Here is a 27,945-nt window from a genome sequence, read left to right on the forward strand (position 1 = left end):
ATATGCTAAAGCTCCCTTAGGGTTCCTCTTGTCCTCACCTATCACCCCACCAGCCTCCCTGTCCATAATTCTCTGAAACTTCCACCACCTCCAACTGGATTCCACTACCAAACACATCCTTCCTCCCCCCCCCCACCGACTTTCTGCTTTCAGCAGGGATCACTCCCTACATGACTCCCTTGTCCATTCGTCCCTCCCCACTGATCTCCCTCCTGGCACTTGCAAGCAGAACAAGTGCTACACCTGTTCCTACACTCCTCCCTCATTACCATTCAGGGCCCCAAACAGGCCTTCCAGGTGAGGCGACACTTCACCTGTGAGTCTGTTGAGGTCATATACAGTGTTGGGTGCTCCTGGTGTGGCCTTATTGGTGAAACCCGACTTAGATTGGGAGACCGCTTCGCTGAGCATCTACGCGGCATCCGCCAGAACAAACGGGATCTCCCAGTGGCCACCCATTTTAATTCTACTTCCCATTCCCTTTCTGATATGTCTATCCATGGCCTCCTTCACTGTCAGGATAAGGTCACACCTAGGTTGGAGGAACGATACCTTATATTTTGTTTGAGTAACCTCCAACCTGATGGCATGAACATCAACTTGTCAAACTTCCAGTAATGCTTCCCCATCCTCCCTTCACCATTTCCCATCCCCTTGTCCCTCTCTCATGTAACCTCCTCGCTTGCCCATCACCTCCCTCTGGTGCTCCTTCTCCCTGCCCCCCTTTTTCTTTCTTCCATGGCCTTCTGTCTCTTTCTCCAATCAACTTCCTAGCTCTTTGTGTCATCCCTCCTCCTCCAAGTTTCACCTATCACCCACCGTTTCTCTTTCCCCTCCCCCCACCTTTCAAATCTACTCCTTAGCTTTTCCTCTCCAGTCCTGCCGAAGCGTCTCAGCCGGAAACGTCAACCGTACTTTTTTCCACAGATGCAGCCTGGCCTGCTGAGTTCCTCCTGCATTTTGTGTGTGTTGCTCCTAAAGCTCCCTACTGTCTGACGGCAGGGACCTGATACTGGATGACTGGTCCTGATTTCTTGATGATGATGGTTAGATGAGCAAATGGCTGGAGTGATACCTTCTTCACCAAGATGGTGAGTCCTTGGTACTTGTAAGGTTTGGAGAATTCAATGTACTGGGCTCGCTCATTATTGATAGTGAGAGGGGCAACAATCATGTCACCAAGCCCACTCAGCAGCTCCCCCATCATCCCGTTCCATTCCTTCCTGTTGCTGTTGTTCACCTGGAAATATGGAAAGTTTCCATGAGTTTTGGCAGGGCTACAGTGACACAGACAGTGGGAGAAAGTTGGTAGAAACCACACTCTTCCCACTCAACACACAGTGCAAGCTAGAGTCATCTTTAGTACCAGCCTTCTGCAGTCTTGTACAAGGATGCACAATGAACAGCCCCTGTCTATGTGCTTGTTGGTAGCTCTGCCCACCCACCTTAGACTTTTTCTCTGCTCCCCTCTCCCATCGGGCAGAAGATACAAATGCCTGAAAGCACTACCACCCATTTCAAGGGCAGCTTATGTCCCACTGTTATCAGACGCTTGAATGGACTCATTTATATAATAAGATAGATTCTTGGCCTCACAATCTACCTCATTATGATCTTGCACTTTATTGTCTACCTGCACTACACTTCTTTTTTAGTAGCTTTTACACTTTATTCTCCATTGCTGCTTTACCTTATTCTAGCTCAATTCCCCCACTACCTTGTGGGCAGCCTCAGGAGAGATGAAGGCTATGGGAGTAAACCCGGACAGCAAATCCGGAGTGGAGCCCCTAAGGAGGCTGGACATCATTGAACATCCTTCCGGCAGCTCCTGCAGCCGAACTGGGGCCAAACGTATTGCTTCATAAGCTTTCCTTTGGACTACACTGGTGAGGCCGAGAGGGGGATCATGACATCCAGGCATCTCAGGATCTCCATACCTTCCGCCCAAGCTTGTGATGATGATCACCATCACCCACTGTCCTTCAGGACAGGTGAATGCCAACACAGGCAGCTCAATACACTGTAATGAGTTGATCTGTGTGAAGAGTACACAATACAAGCTTTTACTGTGTCTTAGTGCATGTGACAATAATAAAGCAATTCCAATACTTGTCCCTGGTGCTGGTGTTGGAGATGCCTCACTTCTGTCCTCTCTCGACAGGTCAAACATACATATGTGTATGTGCAGAAATACAATACAAATATTTCACATACACACACACATCTACCATGTACACCAGACCAACGTAGAGGCACTTCCCCTCCCTGAAAGAAAGTTTTCTAACCCCTAGAGAGTGTGAATCCACAACCATATGGTGAGTGCCCCAGTTTATCCTGCCCCTCATTATCCTCTTCTTCCCAGCCAGAACCCATCCCAGACCCTTCCCGTTTCCTTCTCACTTCCTACTGATTCTCACAGCTATGTTGAATATACTTCTTGCCACCCTGTCACCTGTAAAAATGCTACTCACTTTTCTCAGTCCTATTTCTCCACCACGTCTATTCTCAGGGTAAGAATTTTCTTTCCAGAATGTGGAGATGTTGTCCTTCTTTGAAGAATAGGGTTTCCTTTCCTCCACCATTGATGCTGCCCTCACCCGCCATTTCCCAGATATTTGCCCTAACCCCATCTTTTTGCTGCCTTAATGGGATAGAGTGCCTTTCGACCTCACCTACCACCCAATGACCCTTCACATCCAGCACATCACTCTGCGCAACTTCTGCCATCTTCAATGGGAACCTACTACCAAATACAACTTTACATCCCCACCCTTCGCTCTGCACTTTCCACAAGGATCACTCCCTCCATGATTCCCTTGTCCATTCATCCCTCTCCCTCCTGGCACCTATCCCTACAAGCGGCAGAATTGCTACACCGTGCCCCTTCACCTCCTCCCTCACCTTTACTCAGAGCCCCCAAAACAGTCCTTCCAGGTGAGGCAACACTTCACCTGCAAACCTTTGAGGGTCGTCTACTGTATCTGGTGCTCCCAAATGTGATCTCATCCACATTGGTGAGACCCGAAGTAGATTGGGGACTGCTTTGTAGAGCAACTTCACACTGTCCACAAAAAAAGCAGGATTTCCCAGTGGCCAGCCATTTTAATTCCAATCCCATTCCCATTCTGACATGCCTCTTCTACTGCCACAATGAGGCAGTAGCAACACCTCATATTCCATCTGGGTAATCTCCAACCGGATGGCATAAACATCAATTTCTCTAACTTCCAGTAATTTCTTCCCCTTCTCTCTTCCTTTTTCTTCCATTCCCCACTCTGGCTTCCCAATTACCACTTTGCTTCACCTCACCTGCCTATCACCTTCTCCTTGTGCCCCTCCTCCTTCCCCTTCCCCCCATGGTCCACTCTCCTCTCCTATCAGATTCTTTCTTCACCTCCATTACCTTTTCTACCAATCGCCTCCCTGCTTCTTACCTCATCCCCCCTACCCCACCCACTTGCCTTCACCTATCAGCTTCTAACTTGTAGTACTTTTCCTCCCCCACCTTCTTATTCCGCCGTCTTCTCCCTTCCTTTCCAGTTCTGATGTAAGGTCTCAGCCCTGTTTCTTCCTTTCCATGGATGCTGCCTGACCTGCTGAGTTCCTCCAGCGTTTTCTGTGTGTGTGTGTTTTACTTTAGATTTCCACGATCTGTCGAACCTCTTGTGTTTATCCTTCTTGCTTCATGCAAGTTGGGAATACATTGCAACCACGAAAGTTCAGTAACATCACCTCCTGTCTGAACCTTGTGCTCTGTTGATGGAAGAGAGGCTTGTGGTAATCCCCTATGTGATCTGCTGTCCTGATGTTTCACAGGGTCACTGCTCTTACATTGCAACATCCACCGGATCAAGCCTTGCTCCCACTGGGATACCTATAACGGGCCGGCAGTGACAGGCGGAATACCTACTCTCTCCTGTGTCCCGAACTTCCCGTCATGGACTAGGTGCACCTCGTACGTGAAGTTCAGTGCGGGGGTGCTGGCAAGCTTGATGAGTAAATCAATACAAAACCCGTAGCAGCACTGAGGGACGATAGGCCGACCTGCCAAGCAATGCAGAGAGCATAGGGTTCATCGTTAATGCCTCCGGTAGTCAGGCACAGCATCGCACCCTTATATAGGCGATGTACAGCACGGAATCCACGAACAAAACACGTAATCTTCAACAAAGAACCTACACAAAATGCTGGAGGAACCCAGCATCTGTGGAGGGAAATAAACAGTCAACATTTTGGGCCAAGAATGGTGCAGCCCGAAATGCCGACTGTTTATTCTCCTCCGTTGTTGCTGCCTGACCTTCTGAATTGCTCCACAATTTTGTGTGTATTGCTCGAGATTTCCAGTATCTGCAGAATCTCTTGTGTCTCTAATCTTCTGTCCTAGAGTTGGATCCTTCCTGCCCCCATGTGGTAATATTTCTTCATTGTAACACATCAAAAATAACTTGTTTACCCAGGACCAGCTCTCAGTTGATTGAGAAGGGTGTTGGAACACAAAGAACAGGAGCGGGAGTAGGCCTTCCAACTGCCCAAAGTTACATCGGACTAGAAGTCCCTACAAAGGACTATGAGAACAGCCGAGAGGATCATAGGGATCTCCCTACCATCCATTAGGGACATTTTTCAGGAGTGGCTGCGTACGCAGGGCCCTGAGTATTATCAAGTATCCTACTCGTCCATCCAGCATCCTCTTTGACCTTCTGCCATCAGGCTGGACACTCTGATGTAAGAATTGTCAGTCTGGGAAACAGCTTCTCCCCTCAGACTTCTGAGCTCCCTGCCGCATCACATTTAAAGTGCCACCGGTTAATCTGTTCTGTATCCGATAATACTTAATTTATCCACTTTACTTTGTTTATTTATGCATAATTCATCTGTAGATTTTATCCTTAATTTCCTAAGTTATTGTGTGTTATATACTGTGCTTTGCATCCTGGTCTGGAGAAACATCTCCTTTGATAGTACACATGACAATAGTTAAATGACAATAAACTTGACTTGATTGTGATGGTGTGGTGAATAAGTATGATGTGTGGGGGTGATGAGTGGCCATTACATTGTAGATTTATGCTGTGGCTTGTTAATGGTTTGAGACAATAATATGTGTTCCAATATAATCGTTTGCATTACGTCGAGTGTCCCGGAGGCACAGAAATCCCATCGGCATGGAAACTGGCTTCTCAGGCCTACGTCTCAGGCTTTCAATTTCCCAAGTCACCTCACCTGAAGCAACAGACAAAATGCCCAGGTCGAAGCTGGATCTGGCGTTTGGGGGGGAGGGCAGGGTGGGGAGAATGGGAAGAGATCACTGGCAGTCAGAAACCTGGCAGAGCCAAGAATAGTGAGTGGGGGGGGGGTGAGGTAAATCTTCAACAGGAATGGCCTACACGTGGACACAAGCCAGCATCAGCAGGCTTATGAGGACAATAGACAATAGGTGCAGGAGTAGGCCATTTGACCCTTGGAGCCAGCACCGCCATTCACTGTGATCATGGCTGATTATCCACAATCAGTACCCTGTTCCTGCCTTCTCCCCATATCCCTTGACTCCGCTATCTTTAAGAGGTCTATCTAACTCTTTCTTGAAAAAATCCGGAGGATTGGCCTCCACTGCCTTCTGAGGCAGAGCATTCACAGATCCACAACCCTCTGGGTGAAAAAGTTTTTCCTCAACTCCATTCTAAATGGTCTACCCCTTATTCTTAAACTGTGGCCTCTGGTTCTGGACTCCCCCAACATCGGGAACATGTGTCCTGCCTCTAGCATGTCCAATCCCTTAATAATCTTATATGTTTCAATCAGATCCCCTCTCATCCTTCTAAATTCCAGTGTATACAAGCCCAGTCACTCCAACCTTTCAATAAATGACATTCCCGCCATCCCTGGAATTAACCCAGAGAACCTATGCTGCACTCCCTCCATAGCAAGAATGTCCTTCCTCAAATTTGGAGACCAAAACTGCACACAATACTCCAGGTGTGGTCTCACCAGGGCCTTGTACAACTGCAGAAGGACTTCTTTGCTCCTATACTCAACTCCCCTTGTTATGAAGGCCAACATGCCATTAGCTTTCTTCACTGCCTGCTGTACCTGTATGCTTACTTTCAGTGACTGATGAACAAGGACACCCAGATCTCGTTGTACTTCCTCTTTTCCTAACTTGACACCATTCAGATAGTAATCTGCCTTCCTGTTCTTGCCACCAAAGTGGATAACTTCACATTTATCCACATTAAACTGCATCTGCCATGCATCTGCCCTCTCACCCAACCAGTCCAAGTCACCCAGCATTCTCATAACATCCTCCTCACATTTCACACTGTCACCCAGCTTTGTGTCATCTGCAAATTTGCTAATGTTACTTTTAATCCCTTCATCTAAATCATTAATGTATATTGTAAATAGCTGCGGTCCCAGCACCGAGCTTTCCGGTACCCCGCTAGTCACTACCTGCCATTCTGAAAAGGACCCGTTAATCCCTACTTTTTGTTTCCTATCTGCCAACCAATTTTCTATCCATGTCAGTACCCTACCCCCAATACCATGTGCTCCAATTTTGCTCACTAACCTCGTATGTGGGACCTTATCAAAGGCTTTCTGAATGTCCAGGTACACTACATCCATTGGCTTTCACATGTCCATTTTCAGTTACATCCTCAAAAAATTCCAGAAGATTAGTCAAGCATGATTTCCCCTTCGGAAATCCATACTGACTCGGACCTATCCTGCCACTGCTATCCAAATATGCCGCGATTTCATCGTTTATAATTGACTCCAGCATCTTCCCCACCACTGATGTCAGACTAACTGGTCTATAATTGCCTGTTTTCTCTCTCCCTCTTTTCTTAAAAAGTAGGATAACATTAGCTACTCTCCAATCCACAGGAACTGATCCTGAATCTATAGAACATTGGAAACGGATTACCAATGCATCCACGATTTCCAGAGCCACCTCCTTAAGTACCCTGGGATGCAGACCATCAGGCCCTGGGGATTTATCAGCCTTCAGTCCCATAAGTTTACCCAACACCATTTTCTGCCTAATGCAGATTTCTTTCAGTTCCTCCATTACCCTAGGTCCTCTGGCCACTATTACATCTGGGAGATTGTTTGTGTCTTCCCTAGTGAAGACAGATCCAAAGTACCTGTTCAGCTTGTCTGCCATTTCCTTGTTCCCCATAATAATTACACCTGTTTCTGTCTTCAAGGGCCCATCTTTGGTCTTAACTATTTTTTTTCCTTTTCACATACCTGAAGAAGCTTTTACTATCATCCTTTATATTCTTGGCTAACTTACCTTCGTACCTCATCTTTTCCCCCGTATTGCCTTTTTAGTTACCTTCTGTTGCTCCTTAAAAGTCTCCCAATCCTCTGGCTTCCCGCTCATCTTTGCTATGTTATACTTCCTCTCTTATCTTTATACTGTCCTTGACTTCCCTTGCCATCCACGGTCGCCCCTTGCTCCCCTTAGAATCTTTCTTCCTCTTTGGAATGAACTGATCCTGCACCTTCTGTATTATTCCCTGAAATACCTGCCATTGTTGTTCCACTGTCATCTCTGCTAGGGTATCTTTCCAGTCAACTTTGGCCAACTCCTCCCTCATGGCTCCATAGTCCCCTTTGTTCAACTGTAATACTGACACTTCTGATTCTCCCTCTCCCTCTCAAATTGTAGATTAAAACTTATCATATTATGGTCACTACCTCCTAATGGCTCCTTTACCTCAAGTTCCATTATCAAATCTGGCTCATTACACAACACTAAATCCAGAATTGCCTTCTCCCTGGTGGGCTCTAATACAAAGCTGCTCTAAGAATCCAACTCTGAGGCATTCCACAAACTCCCTTCTTGGGGTCCAGTACCTACCTGATTTTCCCAGTCTACCTGCACGTTGAAATCCCTGATAACAACCGTAGAATTACCTTTGCGACATGCCAATTTTAACTCTTAATTTAATTTGCACCCTATATCCAGGCTACTGTTTGGGCACCTCTAGATAACCCCCATTAGGGTCTTTTTGTCCTTACAGTTTCTCAGTTCTATCCATACTGACTCTGCATCTCCTGATTCTATGTCCCCCTTCGCAAGTGACTGAATTTCATTCCTCACCGACAGAGCCACCCCAGCCCCTCTGCCCACCTGTCTGTCCTTTTGATAGGACGTATACCCTGAAAATTCATTTCCCAGCCCTGATCCTCTTGCAGCCATGTCTCTGTTATTCCTACAACATCATACTTGCCAATTTCCAACTGAGCCTCAAGCTCATCCACTTTATTTCTTATACTCCGTGCATTCATATATAATAATTTTAATCCATTTAAAGTAATACTTTTACTCCCCTCACCTTTCACATTGATTCCTATTGCAGTTGCCCATACTCTCCGATCCCTTCCTGAGGAGAGGAAATGGGCCTGACAGTGGGAGGGGAAGATGTTTCTGGGCTGGGTTCCAGGAGACATAATGTAAGTGATGCCTCTAAAATGCAGGGAAAGAAATGCTACAGGGTTGGCGGGAACAATGTGACCCACAAGCTCCCAGCCGGGGAGAAGGTCTGACTAGTGTGCAAATGGCATCAGTGGGGACCTGTGATATCCTGATTGAGCCCTGTATGACTTTAGGCTGGGAATGGGACCAATCACATTCTCCTCCAGATATTAGGTACAGACACGTGGCACTGATTGGACCAGAACTGCGTGGCATCATTCCCAGACATAGTCCTGAAACTCACCCGGTACTGTAGAGTTCGGGCCTGTGCAGATCACCTTCTTAATGGGCTCCCCATTAATGGAGAACTCCTCCTGACATGTACCATCGGGTAGCGTTGGCTTCACATACACAAAAGGCTCTTGGTAAATAGTGACAATCTGTGCATAAAGTAAAACAAACCCAACATGGCACTGAATAAGGTGTAGCAATGAATCTTTTCCATGACTGTATATTCTTGAACAATATTTCAGTTCTTTCACTGGAGTTCTCAGATGCAACTACAATTTCATGGGGCAACAGTTCTGTCCTGATGCAGTAAGAAATGTTTTTATATCCCAAGAGCTTTGGGTTGAAGCTGGGCCAGTCTAAGGTACAGTCTGTGGAGGGAAGTTATAAACGCAGTCCCTTCCGGGCCTGACAACATGCAATTTGAACTCGAGTTTCAACATCAGTTCTGCATATTAGTTTCCACAGCCGGTCGAGATGTCACAATGAGTAAAGGAATTCCATGTTTATTACCAGTAATTTATCTTACACCAGATGAAATATGATCAGACTTCTTGCAGGTTTAGTCATTTCCTTACTCTGTGTTGATAACAGATCCTATAAATGTCAGGCTCAGATTGAAATACAGAACTCTTCCCTATTCACAGAATGTATCTGTCCTGGTGACTCGCGAACACCAACCACCCTTCCCAGCTTGTTACTTCACTTAAGATCACTATATTAATGACCACTACACTTAATGATGACCACACTAATGATTACTACATTAATAACACTACACTAATGACCGCTATGCTAATGATTACTCTACTATTGACTACTACACCCATTTATTGAACCTCATGAGCTTTGGTTAACCTTCAGGCAAAGGACAGTGCTGCCTTTCCCGGTGCTAACTCTCAGCATTAAATAAATCTCCGCTCTGTCACTTTGGGTAGAGCTCCCCTCCAGTGGGGCCACGGACGCTCCATGTGTCCTCTTGCTCCCGTCTGCTTGTTGGCCACTTCATCCTTCAGCGACACTGATGGAAATAAATAGACAGGGATCTGCGGCCAACGTACTGCAAGAGCAACACTTCTACCCGCTGAGTGGAGAACTGAAGACGCGGCCCCGAGTGGTGACTGACTATCGTCCTCGTAACATGGACAGGGGTCATTTGGCCTTTCAAGTCTATGCTGGTTCTGAGAACAATCTCACGAATTGCATCTCGCCACTTAACCCCCTCCAACTTACTGTCATTTTTCCATCAGCTCTCCGTACCCCACCCACCTACACCAGGGTAACTTACATCACCCAGTTACCCTCCGTCTTTGAAATGTGAGAGGAAACCTGGTGACCATGGGAAAACCCACGCATCTTTCAGGAGAACATGCGAACTCCACACAGACAGCGCCTCAGACCAGGGCTGAACCAGGGTCAGTGGAGCCTGGGAGGCAGCAGCACTACCCGCTGCTCACTGTGCCGATGAAACTGAGAGCGTGGGCCTTCCGTCAGCAGTCCGCGTTTCGCTGTGTCCTGTGCTGCTCACAGGCTCCTTCAGCTCATTTTGTACCTTTAGTTTTGTTGACATCTGAAACCCTTTAGGTGTGTTCAGTTCACCGCCCGGCCAGATGATTTTCTTGTCATTCAGCAGTACCTGTGGGATGGACCAAAGACAGAATCAGAACATTGCACACATAAGAATAGCAGAGTAAGGTCTGTGTGCTCCTCCCCGACTCCTACAGCTTCTCTTCGCGATGGGGCGCAGATAGCAAACAGCAAGGAAAACTTGTGGGAAAACCGAGGTTCCTCCCTGTGCTCATGGGTCATGGACTTTCTCACAGACCGACCACAGCAAGTCAGAATTGGTAAGCACACCTCCACCACCCTCATCTTAAAAACAGGCACCCCGCAGGGCTGTGTGCTGAACCCTATGCTCTACACACTCTTCACACATGACTGCACCCCCATCTCACCTCCAACCCCATAATTAAATTTGCAGACGATACCACAGTGGTTGGCCTGATCTCAGACGAGGATGAAACAGCCTACAGGCTTGAGGTGGATCATCTGACGGAGTGGTGTAAGGACAACGACCTGGTCCTTAACACTTCTAAAAAAAAAGAGATGATCATTGACTCCAGGAGATCAAAGGACAGAGTACACCCCACCCCCATGTACATGGAGAGGTAGTGGAAAGTGTGGAAAACCTAAAGTTCCTTGGAGTTATGTTAAAACAGCTGACATGGACCACCAACACCTCGCTGCTTGTGAAAAAGGCACCACAAAGACTCTTCTTCCTCAGAAAGCTGAAACAGGCCAAACTTTCACAAAAGCTGTTTGCTTAACTTCTACAGAAGCACAATTGAAACCATCCTGACCAACAGTGCCACAGTGTGGTATGCCAGCTGCAGAGCCGCTGAGCGACAAGACCTGCATCGTGTGGTGAAGGCGGCCCAGCGGATTGTCAGGATGGAGCTCCCAGGACTGGACACCATCTACTCCAGCAGACTCAGGAGGAAAGCAATCAGCATAACCAGAGACACCACACACCCCGGCCACTCCCTGTTTGACCCGCTGCGTTCCAGCAAAAGGTTCAGGACACTAAAAACCAGAACTAATAGACTGAGGAACTGCTTCTGTCCCAGAGCTGTGGCCTCCATCACACCACTCCCACAGAACAATGACTGAAACTGTGAGAACACACAGGGACTCAAATACTTGCACTACCGGCACTTTGTGCATTACTGTGATATTCTGGTGCTGCTGCAACTTATTTTCTGCTACTTATCTATTTAATACTGTTTTTCTATTACTGTCTTATTTTTATCTACCGCTTTATTTAATTGCCACAGACACCAATGTAAAATGAACAGAGCAGATTCGGGTTGTGTTACCTAAGGCAAAAACATTGACTAGAACTCCTAAGCACTTCTCTGAATTGAGGTCTCCCCAGTTAACAAGACGGGGCAGGCACTGCCGCACTTTAACAGATGTTGAAGATGGCAACCCCGAGGGAACAGAACTCACTCTGAACTTGAATCTTCTTGTCCAGAGATGGGCTGGCGGTCACCAGGTAGTGGAGACAGGGAGCGCCTTTGAAACTCCTGAATCCAGTCAAGCTGCTTGCCACTCACCTCCACCTCTCAGTGCTGAAATGTAGAGAGTACCTCCCATACCACAGAACCTGCAGCAGAGAGCTGCACTCAGGCAGAAAGAGTGGAGTGGATATGCCCAGGTAATTCTCTGGAGTATTGCCTGACAGGATTTTACACCAAGCTGGTAAAGAGTTGGAGTTCCTCCAGCATTTTGTGTCTGTTGCTTTGGATAACAGTTCCTGCGGACTATCCATCTGTCCGTTTGTAACATGTTTTTCTTCTCTTCGCCAACAGGCTGAGCTTCTGTGCATCCTAAAGATGTGCTCTGCATTTAACAACTTTTACATGTGCATTTGTTTGTTCCCTCTCTCTCACTCTCCCCTCCCTCTCACTCTCCCCTCCCTCCCCCTTTCTCTCTCTCTCCTATTATTTTCCACCATTTCTATCTCTCCCCCTCTCTCTCCTGCCCCTCTCTCCCCCCTTTCCTTCTCTCTCTTCCCCTCTCCATCTTTCCCCTCCCCTTCTCTTTCAGTCCCTCCCTCTCTCACCCCCTCTCTCCCCTCCCCTCCTTTCTAACTCTCCTCCACCCTCCTCCTTCTCTTCCTCTCCCCCTCTCTCCCTTACCTCCCCTTCCTCTCCTACTATCTCCCTCTCTCTCCCCCCTTTCTTTCTCTCCCCTCCCCACCTCTCCACCTTCTCTTTCTCCTGCTCTGTCCCTCTAACATCACTCATTACCCTATCAACCAGGTCACTTCACTAATACAGCTTATCTTAGTGACAACCCTGGCCTCCCTCTATCACGGGTATTCCCTTTGACCTATCCATCTGCTCCCCACTGACTTTGCAATTTAAAACCAACTTGTCTTTCCTCTTTCCACCCTGAAATATTGACTCTTTTTCTTTTTCCACATACGCTGCCTGACTTGCCAAGAGTTGCTAGGACTTTCTGTTTTTATTTCAGATTGCCTGCATCTGCGGTGTTTGAATTTTCATTGGAATAGTTAAATCCAGATACAAAAATGCCATGAACAATGGTTTCAGCACCAGGTGTGAGGTGGAGAGGGCCTTTGTATTGAGGGGGTGCAAGTGGTCATGGTTATTTTTACTTTCTGAACAACATGCATTTATGCAGCACCTTTCAAATTCCACACCTCTTCCTGTGGTGCCGCTTGGCCCCACTGCCTTTGGAAATGCAACACAATAGATTTCTCTGCAGCACGTACTAGCGTTACATCACAGTCAAGGTTAGGGGTTAATATAAAGGTCAGCCTCTGCAAGGATTGACATGTTTTTCTGCATACGTACATTAGTCCCGTTGTAAACTCCGATTTGCACCAGCTTTCCCTTCTGCACATTCACAATGCTGTAATTAGAAAACTTCCGATCTCCTTCATCGTTAAATTCCACTTGTCCAGTGTACCCTTCGTGGTACTTGGTGGACAGCAGGACCCTGTGGAAACAGACAGACACACTCTCAGTCAAGGCGCCACTGCCATAAGTTGGATTTATGCGGTTACGCAGTTCCAGGTGCTGAAAAATAAACAGTGGCAGTGGCAGACGGGATCACGGCTCCTGAGGATCGCAGTTCCACAGGATAATTGATCCATAGGATTACACAGATCCACATGATCACATCCACAGGGTCATTGGTCAATAGGATCACTGCCCCGGTGGGAACCTAATCGATCTGCCAGGAAGCAATTGGCTGCTTCTGGTCCATCTGGAGATGGGTAGCTACTATCAATGGGACCTCTGCGTGAAAGTTCTGACCTCTGTTATAATCGGATTCAGTCACAACCGGCACTGCTGTCTCCAACCGCCCCAGACTCAGCAGACCAGGGGAACCACGGGGTAGACTGGTTTGTGCTCTCTCAATAGGTTAAGGACAGGAATTCCACTCCTGTGCATCTAACCTGAATCATTTCAGAAGAAAATAGTGAAATGTGAGTGTCCTGTAATCACCTACTGAGGGTCTCAAACGCCAGCCTCTGTGTTTACCTTTTAAAGAGAGGTCCAGTCTTCCAGATGTTGGTGTTCCCCACGCAGCCTTTGGGAGGGTCGGTAATGTTCTCTTTCTCAAAGAGCTCGTGGATGGACTGAGCCACAATGCCCACTGCGTCATTAATATGGGCTGTTTCATTTTTACCATTAATGAGCTGCAAACCAATTACACCTGGAAGGGAAACAAGTCACCATACCTGAGATCAAAGGGTACGGAAAGCTGGGTGCCACAGAGTGGGGGGAGGGGGGCAACAGAGAGCCAGAGTGGAAGGACACGGAGTACAACACGGTGGGACACAACAGAGGGGCACAGGCGTGAACGAGGATACAGAAGGAAGGCACAGTCTTGTAATCATAGTAAGGCCACAAAATGACACAATGATGATGACTGGTCTCTCGGTACAATACAACAGAAAGATGTGCGGGGCACACAGAAGGATGTAGTGTAGTATTAGACCACAGAGACAGAGGGGTGTGGGGAGCGGGAAGGACAGACTGAGGGGTGTGAGGTGTGTGGGAGATACACTGGGGTCTGTGGGTTCAGTAGAGGGCACATTGAGGGGTGTGGGGTCTCTGTGGGACACAGTGAGGGGTGTGGGGTGTATGGGACACAGTGAAGGGTGTGGGGTCTATGGGACACATTGAGGGGTGTGGGGTGTATGAGACACAGTGAAGGGTGTGGGGTCTATGGGACACATTGAGGGGTGTGGGATTTATGGGACACAGTGACAGTTGTGAGGTCTCTAAGTTACATACTGAGGGTATGGGGTGTGTGGGACAGTGAAGAATATGAGTTCTATGGGAGCCACAGTCATTGATCAATAAAATCCCCCTTGTACTAGAGGATGGAGTGAAAGTGGCTTCCAGAGGTATGTGGAATGCTTTTCTGGGACCATACCTTCTGGAACATGTTGCATAGCCCTCCCAGATATTTCTCTTTCTCCAACAAGCCAGACATAACCGGGCCCAGTCATGTTGAGGAGTGTTGCAGTCTTGTACATTGTCACTGCGTCGTCTTCACTGGGGGAAAAGAGGGACACGTTAACATTTATAAGAACAGCTTCCACACGGCCTCAGAATGTCCACGATCCTGGGTCAGGTCACTTCATATCTATGAAACATCGAAACTCAGCATCAGTAACTCAGTCACTGCTTGGTCTGATTGACTGAAATGTGTAGAGAGGAAATTGATGGGTTCAGGAAGACAAGGGGTTAATTGACTCAAGGATAGTTCGTTGGGGACATTCCAGTCATGTTTCTGTTCCCAAACTCATTTCGTCCTCCACTTGGAATCTGCCTCCTTGCGGTTGCCTCACTAAGAGGCTTCTCCTCACTCTGTGAGACCCTTTGCCTTGGGCTTCCATCAAAGTGAAGAGGAAGCAACCACACTTTCCTGGGAAATGGAAGCATCATTTTCCCATAAAATCTGGCCGTTCCAGATTTTAGCTGGATTTCAGTTTTGGCAACACATACAGTATCACTGGCCTTAAAGAAATGGGAATGAGGCTCAGGTGAGGCAGCCAGACGTCTTCTGATGAGGACGTCTGGCACAGAGTGAGATCAGTGCTGAGTATTCAGGCATCTGGGGGATGCAGGGAGGGGGATAGAATTCAGACTTGCATGAGCCCAAAGCCACAAACTCCAGGTGGACATCCCAGCTTTTCTTTGCTAACCGTCCCTCCCACCCTCACCCGTGGTCTTGTTCTAATCTATATAAACCTACTCCATGATCAACCTAACCCCTCTCTCCTACACAACCTATAACCCTCTGTTTTCCTTACATCCGTGTACCTATATAAAAATATTATAAATGTCCCTATTATATCAGCCTCTATGTCCACTCCCAGCAGTACATTCCAGCCACCCTGTATAAAATAACCATCTCTGACATCTCCACCAAACACTCCTCCATTCACCTTAAAAGGGTATCCTCTGGTATTTGCCATTATGGCCCAAAGAATAAAGCACTAGCTGTCCACTCTGCTTTGCCACTTTTATACCTCTATCAAGTCACCCCCTCCCCCATTCTCCTTCACTCCACAGAGAAAAACCTTAGCTTGTTCAGCCTTTCCACATAAGACATGTTCACTAATCCAGGCAGCATCCTGGTAAATCTCTTCTGCACCCTCTCTAAAGCTTCCACATCCTTCCTATAATGAGGTGACAACACAATACTCCAAGTCTTGTCTAACAAATTCTCCAACTGTGATAACACAATGTGCTTCGCATTGCAGATTGACATTGGCTGTACTTCATCTGTATCTTATCACCTGACTCTGGAGGGCATTCGCTTTGCAGAGTTACTGCTTTACTTCGATGTAAACGTGTGGATGGTGACCTGGGTGTCTAATGAAGAACGCCTACTGCTACGGCTTTCTCTACAGGTTAGAGTCACAGCACTGAAACAGAGTCTATGGCCTGATTCATCTATGCCTGCTTTCAGCCCATATCCCTCTAAACCAGGACTTTCTAACCTTTTTTATGCCATGGACCCCTTTGGCAGTCTGATGAAGCCTACGGACACCTTCTCAGAATAATGTATTTCAATATATAAAATCAAATACATAGGATTGCAAAAGAAACCAATTATATTGAAATAGTTATCAAAATATTTTAAAAAAACAAATAATTGAAGGAAATGCTAAATTTCAGTTAGAGGTTAGTGAAAATAAAGATGTAATTTTTTTCCCCATCTAAGTTCATGAACATCCTGGAATCTATCCACAGACTCCTTGAGAATCTGAGGACCCCAGGTTAGGAACTCCTGCTCTAAACCTTTCCTATCCATATACCTGCCCTAATGTCTTTTCTATGCTGTCATTGAACCTGCCTCAGCAGCTTCCTCTAACAGTTTGTTCCCGATATCCACCACCCTCTGTGCGAAGTTGCCCCTCAGGTCTCCTTTTAGAAAGGTATTGCGGGGGGGGGGGGGGTCGTGCAGGGCACACGCTCCTGTCCACATCAACGATGTTGAGGTTGAGATGCTTGAGAACTTCAAGTTTCTAGGTTTGAGATCACCTATCGCCGGTCCTGATTCATCTTTTTCTCATCACGACCAAGAAAGAACATAAAACTCAAGACAGTTGTAATAGTATTGGGTTTGCCAACTGCAAAGTTCCAAATTCAAACAAAGATCTTAAGCCTTATCTGATATGGATATCTATGGGTACTCTCACTAAAGGGAGGTTATAGTATAGCCACCTCCTCTTCAAAGGCTAGATCACTTCCCTATTTATCCTCCATGTCAAGTTTAGCTGTCAAAACCCACTATTTGAGTGGTGGGATCCCACCCACCGCCAAGGAGGAGATATTTCCAGCTAACAAGGTAGTTTCAACACAGTTCATAAATTTTTAGTGGTACCTGTTTAAATTTAGATAAAATTCTTAAAACACATTTAAAGCTCTCAGAGGATTTCTATATTTCCAAATTACAAATGATTTCTAAAACACAAAATGTTTCCAAAACACAGGTACAATTGAGTAACAGATGAATGAGTTGACCATCGCAGAAATTGAAGGCAGAGAAATGGATTCCAGTTTGCCCCAATTTTCTGTCATTTTTCTCACTGTTCCTTGATCATTCCTGACAAGGCTGACTGCTATCTTACATTTATACTGATTTTAGTTCTACTTGGGTTACTTCACACACATGAAATGTTTTTAAGATACGTTTTCACACAGGTGGTCTAAAAGTTTCTGGGGACAGAGTTCCCAAACACCCACAATTACTGCTGACTTCTGAGTACACAAATCTTCCAACTATTGATAGATCAGATATTTGATGTGCAATCTAGTCCGCAAGCTTTCTTGAACTAAATAACTTACCCAGTGTGGTCTGGTTTGATACAAGCCAATTAACATAACCCCATTGTCTCACACTGCATCTCCTGAGTAGACAGCCCCATGCAGTGGGCCAACAATCTGTGCTCTGTAGACAGTGATGTTTGTCCACAAAGCTGTCCTTTTAACTTCAGACTGATTTTTGCTTGGCATTTACATTAGACTGGTTCTTGTTTATGACAGGAAGCTGAACAAAAAATAGTGGTTGGAAGTTTAACACTCAAAAACAACTCTTTGATCTCTAGAACTGTTAGCTGCTGTGTTAGAAAGCTGAGCTTGGAAAAAGCACTCCCCCCCACCCCCAGTCCAGGCCAGAGAATATCCATCACACAGTACAGCACAGTTCAGACCTTTTGGCCCATGATGTTATGTCAACCTTTCAACCTACTCCACGATCAATCTAACCCTTCCTTCCCGCATAGCCCCCCATTTGTCTTTCATCCATCTGCCTTCCTAACACTTTCTTAAAAGCCTCTGTCGTATCTTCTTCTACCACCATCCCTCAGTAGTGCGTTCTGTGCACTTACAACTCTCTGTATAAAAACGTACCTCTGACGTCCTCCTTATAATTTCCTCCAATCATCATTTCTGCTCTGGGAAAAGGGTCTCAAATTCATTCACCAACTGGAATTCTCTCATCCTTCCTAAACATGATGTCCTTGAACTCACTTCTTAAAGTCACCCACTTGCCAAGTGTCCCTTTACTAGCAGACAGCATCTCCCATTCAACCTTTGTAATGTCCTGTTCAATACCTTCAAAGTTTGCCTTGATCCAATCGTGGACTTTATTTGTAGACTGGAGAACTGTGGAATGGCTGCTGGAGGAACTGGTGATTTACATCTCAGGGTCGGGTGAGAGTTGGAGAACTGGGTCCCTGCCCACTGGTCTGGCCCATGGGACCTCCTGACATAATGGGAGACAACAGTCCAGGACTTGCGCTGGTCCAGGCATAATGTCACCCATGGGCTAGGCTCAGGGGAAGGGGGATGCTAGGGAATGGCCCCAGGGTCTGAGTCATGAAGGGCGTTCCCTCACCACCACTCCAGAGTCAGGGTTAAGGAGGGAGCTCCCCCAGCACTGACTGACCTTACATCAAGGAAGGAGATCCCCCAGCACTGACTGACCTACAGTCAAGGAGGGAGCTCCCCCAGCAGTGACTGACCTATGATCAGGGAGGGAGCTCCCCCAGAACTGACTGACCTATAGTCAAGGAGGGAGCTCCCCCAGCACTGACTGACCTATGATCAGGGAGGGAGCTCCCCCAGAACTGACTGACCTATAGTCAAGGAGGGAGCTCCCCCAGAACTGACTGACCTTCGATCGAAGAGGAAGCCCCCCGCCCCCCGCCAGCACAGCCCTGTCCCTGGGTCAGCAGGGAATTGCATATACTATCCCCGGGTGTGACAGCAAACAGCAGGACAGGTTTTGAGGCCTCACTCCGGACGAGGCTTCTTTTGATGGGTAGAGTCAGCCCGTGGCTTCGGCTCCAGTGTCCGGGAAACACATTGCCTTCAGGTCACAGCTTGCATATTGCTGCGGACAATGACCCTACTGTGGGAGGGAGAGACGAGCCTGGCTATAGGCTTATCTACCATCAAAAGGGCCCAGAGGAGCCTTGGAACCGAGCACGTTGGGTTGATTCAGGAGGGTGTGAGCTCTGCCTGTGAGCAACAGGTCTGGCTCAGTCTGGGGAAAGCTCTCAGTAAACCCAGGCAGGAAACGGAGCAGACCACAATCCGACTGGTGCCAAGGACCTGGTCACTGACTGGCTTGAGGGAAATCGAAGCAGGTGCATACAGTACTGGGACAAGTGGGCACATTCAGGCAGAATAAGGGTACTTGCGGCGGGCGACAGACAGGCAAAGTAAACTGCTTACAGACAGGTAGTGGGGAAAGGAATATGTACACACAGGTTGAAAGATCAATCATAATGCAGCTCGTTTTCGGTACAAGAGGGTGTGTAGGATGAACAGGGGAGATCAGAAGCAGAGAGAAAGGGACAGTTAGGAAGAAGGTTATCTGAAATTGGAGAATCAATGTCCATTCTGTCAGGTTGGGGAAAGGGAGCTGGGGACAGGTACAGTCTGGGTGAAAGAGATGGGGACAGGTACAGTCTGGGTGAAAGAGATGGGGACGGTCTGGGTGAAAGAGATGAGTACAGGTACAGTCTGGGTGAAAGAGAAGGGTACAGGCATTTTGGGAAGAGAGTTTTGGGTACAGATACGTTCTGAGGACTGGTACTGAGTGCAGGCAGACACAGTGGCAAGGAAGATTCACAGGGGAAGTCACAGTGAGAGTGAAGCTCCTTGGTAGCATCCCTGGGAGAGTGAACGCAGGTACGAACTGATACCGGGGAATGCAGATGGACACTGAGTGATCTGAGAGATGGTGAGGGACACAGCCACCGCTAGTTATGGACAGTCTTTGTAAATAGGAGAGACATGAGGTGGGAGGGAGGGAATCAAAGAAAGTACCTGGGGGAGGGAACTGAGTGCAAACAAATGTAAGGAGAAGGGAACTGAGTGCAGATGGACACAAAGAAGGGGATTGAGTGCAGCCAGTTACAGGGGGAGGTGACTGAGTACAGATAGACATAGAAAAGGGGGCTGATTGCAGATGGACACAAGGAAGGGGATTGAGTGGGAATGGAATTGAAACAACAGATTCTAAGAATAAAAAAAATGCCAGAAACACTCAGCAGGTCAGGCAACATCTGCAGAGGAAGAAGCAGAGTTAGTGTTTCAGGTTGAAAACTCTTCATCAGAACTGGGTAGGACGAGTAGAGAGGAGGTGTGTGCCAACAGAGACGGGCGGGCAGAACTGGCTGAGGTCAGGCTCTGAGGAACAGTCTTGAGTTTAGCAGAAACTCAAGGATGCACGGCACCTTCGTGTGAACTGCACCTGGAAAGAGGGGTAAGCACAGAACAGGGTGAGTGGTGGGACAGTTTTCCAATGGTTAGGCACTTACCTGGCTGACAGAATGATGACTCTGGCTTCCAGTTCCTTGGCTTCCAGCAGCATTGATGTCATGTTTGTGGTGCCTGGTTCAAACTGCAGGACCTTCTCAGCCTGTAGTTGGTGCAGGGATTCAGAATTACTACACAACTTGTCCAAAACCTTCTTCTGCAGGCTCTTTCCACCAACGTCGCCTTTGATCTCCAGCAAAGATCATCTTAAAGGCGATGGAAGAACTAGGCCCCGTCTGGAGCCAATGTGAGCTATAGGTTCTCTGTACTGGGCATGCAAACTAAGATAGAACAAGACCAAAAAAGGGTGCGTGCAGCTGACAGAGTAGAATAGACGAGAAAAAATGCATCTCAACCTGAGAAGGAGTTGGTCGGTCTTTCAAAAAAACAAAATAGCGTCTTAAAAGGATTGTAGTCTCGGGAAAAAGTCATGGCTTGATTCTAAAATGTACTTTAAGAAACTTGCAAGTTAGTCTTTATTCAACATGCACGTGTCCTTATGACAAGATTTGGTTAGGTAGGGCGACTCATGTTCTTTAACCATTCTCATTGACAAACCAAATAATCTGTTTGAAACTAACAGCGTGCTACCAGAACAGTCTCATTGGTCATACTGTGACTGCGGCTAGGCTACTCCGTTAGTTTAAGATTGGTGGGCTCGTGCATTCTACATGCAAATATACCTTTGGTCCTCGCCTGCTGTCATACGAATGTTGGTCCTTGTTTTCAAAGTTCCTTTTTTTATTCTGATGAGTAATGTGCACAGAGAAAATATGCAGACACAGAAGAATATTATAAACAGTTGAAAATGACGTGTAGTAAGCAATTTAACCCTCTCTCCTCCTCAGGGTCAATACGTAACACTGGAGCTTGCAAATAAAAAACTGCTCCTCATTTGACTGAAAGTTCTGTGGCTCTGTCTCGGTGACATAGATACAGCCACCCTTCTCAGCGAAACAGGGTCTGTGACACCGTCTCTGTGGCGCTCTGACTGGCCGGCTGGTTCTGTGGGATTGGCGCGGGGTGGCTAACTGGGCGAGCCTAACGCAGGCTCTGTGACACCAGCCCTGAGTCTGGCTCTGTAAAGCTGGAGTAGGACATGGCCTCCATGGTGCTGGTTGCGTGACACTGAAGCTGTGAGAAGCCCTCTGTTACACTGGCACAGTGAGGTCAGTTCTGCGTCTCCAGGTTCTGCGGGTCCAGAATGTGAGCTCTGCACATTTTGACCAGCTTTTGCCAGGGTGCCCGGGGTATTGCAGACAATGGATGGAGACTGGCAATATCTCCCTCTCTGCGTTTGCTAGGGTTCCTCTTTGTTTCTGGGGACAACTGGGTGGGGGAGGGAGGGAGTAGGGGTCTAACGAGCTGGTGTGGTAGGCAACTTCCTTGTTCCTGGGTGCCCTGAAAAAGGATCGCCTCAGTTCTGTGAAAACTGCAGACAGCAACGTCTCTACCTCCAGAGGGATGTAGAGTGATTAGACATCTCATCTCAGAATGTGAAGCAGCACAGGAGGGGAACGTTCATTCCCAGAGGAAGGAATGGTTTGTCCCTGCTGAAGCAGTAGGGCTGAGCTTGTGGGATTAAATGTCTAATGCCAGAAAGAAATTCCATTTATTTGGAAAAAAGTGTAACTCCATAAGTGATTGATATTTGTTATGGGGGAGGCCTTTATTGACCTAGGGGGTAGTTTATTCCTAAAAATTGCAGACGTTGTGAATCTGAAATAAATCTGAAGCACTTGGCAGGTCAGGCAGCAGTAATGGAGAGAGAAGCAGCGTCACATCTGATGCAGGATTTTCAGCCTGAAACATTAACTCTTTCTCTCTCCACGGGTGCTGCCTGACCTGATGGGTGTTTGGTACATTCTGTAATCCATTCATGTTGGGCCAAAGAGAGAAAGGTTCAGTCCGACCGAGTGATGAGAGGGGCCTCTCATCCTTACCGATTTACTCTGATTAACTGAGGTGTCTTATTCCAGGGATTACCTCTTACAGTTATGTTTGCTCACTTATTTTTCAGATGTGAGCTGCTGGGGAGGACCACATTTTCTCTTCCTAATTGCCCTTAAAAACTGCTGGTGAAGGTGTTCCCGCAGTGGTGTGTGCACACTTGCAGGGTGAGGTTTGGTGGTACATTTAAAAGTTTAGACGGGGCAGAAATTGAAGGGGAACCTGCGTGTGGTGGAGTTCCCTCTTTTCATGGTCCGTCTTTTCTGTGTAAAAGGGGACCATATCCTGTTGCCCTGCTGAAGGAGATAATTCGTTCCCCTTGAGCTCACACTAGGACTTCTCACACTTTCCATGCAGGACTTGGGTCTGCTCTGAGTGAGAGTATTCACATTCTGCTGTCCCAGCTGAGAGTCAGAGAAGGTACAAACAGTGCAGCCCATACCGTTGTGCTGAATGGTAATTAGATGCCTAACTACACTAATCCCTTCTGCCAATATAATGTCCATATCCCTCCATTCTCTGCACATTCCTGTGGCAATCTAACAGCCTCTTAACACTCTCTTTCATATTTACCTTCACCACCTTCCCTGACAGCAAATCGTTCCCACAATTCCCATCCTGTTGATTGAGTGAGGGTGTTGGCATCACCTCAGAAATCCCGCTTTTATGCCATCGGAAAGAGAATAATCTCTTATTTATCCAGTCCAAATGAGAGACTTTTGTTATTCTGCATGAGCTGTCCCCTTTGTTAGGCAAAGCACTGTCAATCTCATGGGAGGAATTGTCCATTCCTACAGGTCTGTTGAGTGAGTTTACCCAATAACCAACTGATGACAAGGGTCTCCTATCCCAATGACTTGGTAAGAGGGATGTAAACCCATTAACGATTTGATGGTGTTGAGAAGTTGTTTCAATGACAGTGTGGCTGCATCTTACAATAGGGCATCAGGGAATGGGTGACAGCCTGGCCATCGATCCACCAGGCTGCTTTGCTCTGGGAGGTAAGAAGTGATTGGAGAGTTTGCTGTAGTTGGAGATGGGTAAAGGGTGTTCTGTCACACTGCTGACCCCCACCTCTTTGTTGGTGGTAGAAGGGGACCGGGGGGGTGGGGTTGATCTCTGCTCATGTGGACTCACTCTGTTGGCTCTCACTCCTCACGCAGCACTCTGCTTTGACATAAAAACACAATCACTTTGCTCGCCTGGAGATTTCGCCATTGCAGGAGAAAGTTCTCATAGTGAAACGACCAGCAAGACATCAGGCTAATGGGACCTTTGCGGTAAATATATGTCCGGGTTGGTCCCTGTCGTGTCGTAATCTTGATCATGACCTTACCATCTCTCTAATCACTTGCTGTGCAAATCCATCAGCCCACGAGAGGGGGCAGTGCACGTCATCCAACACCCACAGACACCAAACTTAAGGAGAAGACCATGATTCCCCCACCAGCCTGTCCTGCTATTCGCCATGGTCGTGCCTCGTTGACACTGCTTCCACAGTCCCTCACCATCATTAACATACACTGGTAGGGAAAAGCTCCCAGGCTTCAGATAGGTCTTGAAAACTCCTTCTGTCATCACACCCAAACCACTTTGGGTAATAAAATTCCAAATTCCAGCCATCCTGGTCTGAAGAAGTGCTTCCCAAGGAATCCTTGTCTCTCATTCTTTTTTTTTGCTCTGAAGAAATGTTCAGGATTATTTAGAATCAAGGTTATCCAGCATGGAAAGAGGCCCTTCAGCCCATCTTGTGGATGCTGATTATGTTGGCCTGTAAGCTAGTCCCCTCTGCCTGTGTTTGGCCCATAGTCCTCTAAACCTCTCCTATCTACTTACAGTACCTATCTAAATGGCTTTTAAACATTGTAAATGTGCCCTCCTCAACCACTGTTTCTGGCAGCTCATTCCCAATATGCACCAGCCTCTGCATGAAGAAGCTGCCACAGATGTCCCTTTTAAATCTCTCCCCTCTGATCTAAAACTTATGCTTTCTTATTTTTTTGCAACCCCTGGTGCATTTTGTTATGTATTTTTAACAAACTTTTCATAAATTTCTTCAATTACGTGTCAGCCCTCCCAGATCTGTGTATTGACAACTCATTCAGAATAACTGAATCCTTACTCCACTAAGTCACCAACCCCTGACCCTACCAGATCTGCAATCCCTCGCTCCTTAAGTGAGTGGAATTCTCACTCATCAGATTGAAGTAATAAGTTCCTGAGGAATCTCTGCTGAGGATTCAAACTTGTTGGTGAGGATTCTTAAATATAACTTATCAAGAATACATTTTTTTAGATATTTACAAGTTAGAAATTTCCTAAGTACTATACTTTCTTCCTTTCCAATGCTTCCTCCTACATATATTTTAGATTCGATAATTAACCTCAATCCATGTCAGAAAGGTGCATCGGCTATGATTTATAATATTATTATGAAACTTAGGAAAGCTCCATTTGATAAGATTAGGGTCGATTGGGAACAGGAATTGGGGCTTACCATTTCTGTGGATGATTGGGGGCAGATTTTACAATTAGTTAATACTTCCTCTATTTGTGCTAAACATTCCCTAATTCAATTTAAAGTGGTTCATAGAGCACATATGTCCAAAGATAAGTTAGCGCGTTTTTACTCGCATATTAATCCTTTTTGTGATAGATGTTCGGGGCAGATAGCCTCTTTAACTCATATGTCTTGCCCTACTTTGGAAACTTTTTGGAGAGATATTTTTAATATTATTTCTAAGGTATTAAATATAGATATCTCTCCTCACCCTATTACTGCTATCTTTGGACTACCTAAAATTTCTAGTAATCTTTCCCCTTCAGCCCGTAGAATGATTGCATTTCTTACTTTAATGGCGAAAAGATGTATTTTACAACATTGGAAAGAGCTTAATGCTCCAACTACCTTTTTTTGGTTCTCTCAGACGATTTTATGTTTGAATCTGGAGAAAATTAGAAGTAACCTTTATGATTCTTCATTTAAATTTGAACAGATTTGGGGACCTTTTATTCGATATTTTCATTTAATGTAATATATACCCTTCTTGTTTTTTTTCACTGTTTTTAATGGAGGTCGGGATTGAGGACGTGATTTTAAGTTTAACTCTGTTTGGTTTCAAGTTAGCCCATTGCTTTGCTTTGCTTTTAGTTAGTTGCACGGTGGGTTTTTTTTTGGGTTTTTTTTTCTTTTTTTCCATTGATATATATAAAATTTAGTATACTATTATGTTATCTTGGTTTCTTATGTTTAAATTACATTGTTTGTAGTTTTTTTTTGGTATTGATACCTTCTGGAATTTTATTATACTTTAACATTGTATTAATGTTTATATGGCTTACCTTTTTGTATACTTATTCAATAAAAAGATTTAAAAAGAAAGAAAGAGGATTCTTGGACACAATCACACAACCTAATCGCTCATGTCTAGACAGAGGATGTGAAGGGAACCTCAGGGATCCTGAAATCATGGTAGGCTCCACAGAGGGAAATGCATCCACCTACACTGGCTAGAGAGGTGTCTCTCTGAGACATCGGCCATAGGAAACATCACCACCTGGCTCCACCTCAACCAGCTGATCCTGGAAATGCAGTGAGGGCTCCCTCCACCCAGAGACTCGGCCGACATGATTGTCACAAAATGCAGACATGGCCTCCACAAAATCTGTCATTTGAAAGAAACTGTGATGCATCCTCCTCAAGTGTATCATCCCACAGAAATACATCTCCTTATCAATGTTTACTGGGGGCATGCAAGGTGTGGTTCCACTAAAGATTGACAAGGATTTCCATCTCAGTACAGACTTGTGCCAGACATGATTTTAACAATCTTGTGCCTCTCTCCCAACCACCTTCCTACTAAAGTGAAGCTCTCTTATTAGGTTGATGGAAGCTGTTCACCCTACTCCTTGACACCAGAAATAAAGTCACCCCGACTTCAGCTGCAGTTTTGTCTTGAATTCTCTAGATCTTCGTCAACTTTTTTTTTCAGTGAAATAAATAGAAGCATGCACCTGGAACTTAACATCCACAAAACAGAGGTGGTCTATCAGCCTTTCCCTGTACGTCACTGCCTGAGAATAAACATCCACAAGATTGTAGAAACATGGGCTACTTCCCATCTCACAGCAGCTGCTGATGATAAAATTCACAATTGACTCCTGGTTGAGAGCAAACCTTCCAGCTGTTTGATGAAAATGTTAGAAGAGGAAGATGAAGCTGGTGGGGTGCTGGGCAGCTGTATTCCCTGCCCTTCTGTAGGCTTCTGAGATGAGCTACCCTGTGTGGACATCTCAAGGTGCTGAAGAGATACCACCAGTGGCGTCTCTGCAAAATCCTTCAAATTTATTGTGGTCTAAGCAAACCTACTGGATGTGACCAGCAGGTAGTGAAGAAGAAGAGTGAGTGTGGCACGTCTGCCTTTTCCAAAGAATCTATATCAAAGGTTATTGCACATGGGAGTCATGGGGTCAGGGATGACATGGTGCAGATAGATTGTTTTATACAGAAAGCAAAGCATAGTGATGAATAGATCATTTTCAAGTTAGTGGATTGGACTCACTCAAGGAATATTGGCAGAAGCCCAACCATGTATAGCTTATGTTGATGAAAGGAGAAAAACATGAAAAGCTGAGTAATTTCTAAATGGTGACAGATTGGGAAATATGAATGACAGAGAGGTGTAGATCTGCACAATTCACTGAAGCCTATTATCCAGGGAAGGCGAATGCCACTGGCCTTAATTGTAGGAAGAGTTGAGAACTAGACTGATTGTATCTTTCTACATTAAAGAATGTCTTGGTGAGAACACCTGGAGTCTTTTGCATCGATTTGGACTCTTATCAGTCACTGAATGTATGCAGCGAAGAGACTGATAAATTTATGATTATTTGAGCTATCTAGTGCAGGGGAATGTGCTGAGGTAGGCTGAAAAGCCTCTTCCTACACACTGTCTTCTGCTCTTACATTATTCTGACCTGGCTGAAGGGACGAATTGATATTAAATGGTGCAAGAGTAAGATGTGAAGGATATGAAGACAAAGCGTCTGCAAAGGAACATGGGCAGATTAACCTAATGAGCAGAGTACATTTGAAATTAAGGAGATATCTGCTTTAATGCACAAATATTCTTTAAAGTTTGTGAACTTTTTGAAGCTGGTATTTAGATAAATGAACGTCTTGGCCAAAATATACAGGAAAGGTGTAATTAATTCGGAAGGTGAACAGAATCTCGACCATTGTCAAGAAGAAGGGGATGGACACAATAGTGGGATCACATCTGGACACTGGGTACAGGGTGGGCCTCCTTGTTGAGAGAGGGAGAAACAGAAGTGAAGATTTAGTGAACTGATTCCTAGTATGAAGGGACAGTTGTATGAATGGACTAGGCTGTTTAT

At 46.1% G+C, this 27,945-nt stretch overlaps 1 protein-coding gene across 6 annotated transcripts in view; it reads right to left on the minus strand.

Annotated features, from left to right (window-relative positions):
• LOC134359958 (glutamate receptor ionotropic, NMDA 1) overlaps window positions 1–27,945 on the minus strand; it is a 101,825-nt gene that overhangs the window by 40,091 nt on the left and 33,789 nt on the right. For 4 of the 6 annotated variants that reach the window (XM_063073861.1, XM_063073859.1, XM_063073862.1 and 1 more), the window contains exons 4-12: window positions 21,282–21,344; window positions 20,601–20,701; window positions 14,690–14,811; window positions 13,789–13,963; window positions 13,096–13,240; window positions 10,266–10,349; window positions 8,730–8,865; window positions 3,911–4,044; window positions 1,076–1,240 (exon numbers count right to left, since the gene is read on the minus strand). In XM_063073861.1, coding sequence (XP_062929931.1) covers window positions 1,076–1,240; window positions 3,911–4,044; window positions 8,730–8,865; window positions 10,266–10,349; window positions 13,096–13,240; window positions 13,789–13,963; window positions 14,690–14,811; window positions 20,601–20,701; window positions 21,282–21,344 — 1,125 coding nt within the window. The remainder of the gene's footprint in view (window positions 1–1,075; window positions 1,241–3,910; window positions 4,045–8,729; window positions 8,866–10,265; window positions 10,350–13,095; window positions 13,241–13,788; window positions 13,964–14,689; window positions 14,812–20,600; window positions 20,702–21,281; window positions 21,345–27,945) is intronic. The other 2 variants (XM_063073864.1, XM_063073860.1) reach the window with 1 other exon arrangement.

This window comes from Mobula hypostoma, chromosome 21 (genome assembly GCF_963921235.1).
Source record: "Mobula hypostoma chromosome 21, sMobHyp1.1, whole genome shotgun sequence".
In the NCBI taxonomy this organism is placed as follows: domain Eukaryota; kingdom Metazoa; phylum Chordata; class Chondrichthyes; order Myliobatiformes; family Myliobatidae; genus Mobula; species Mobula hypostoma.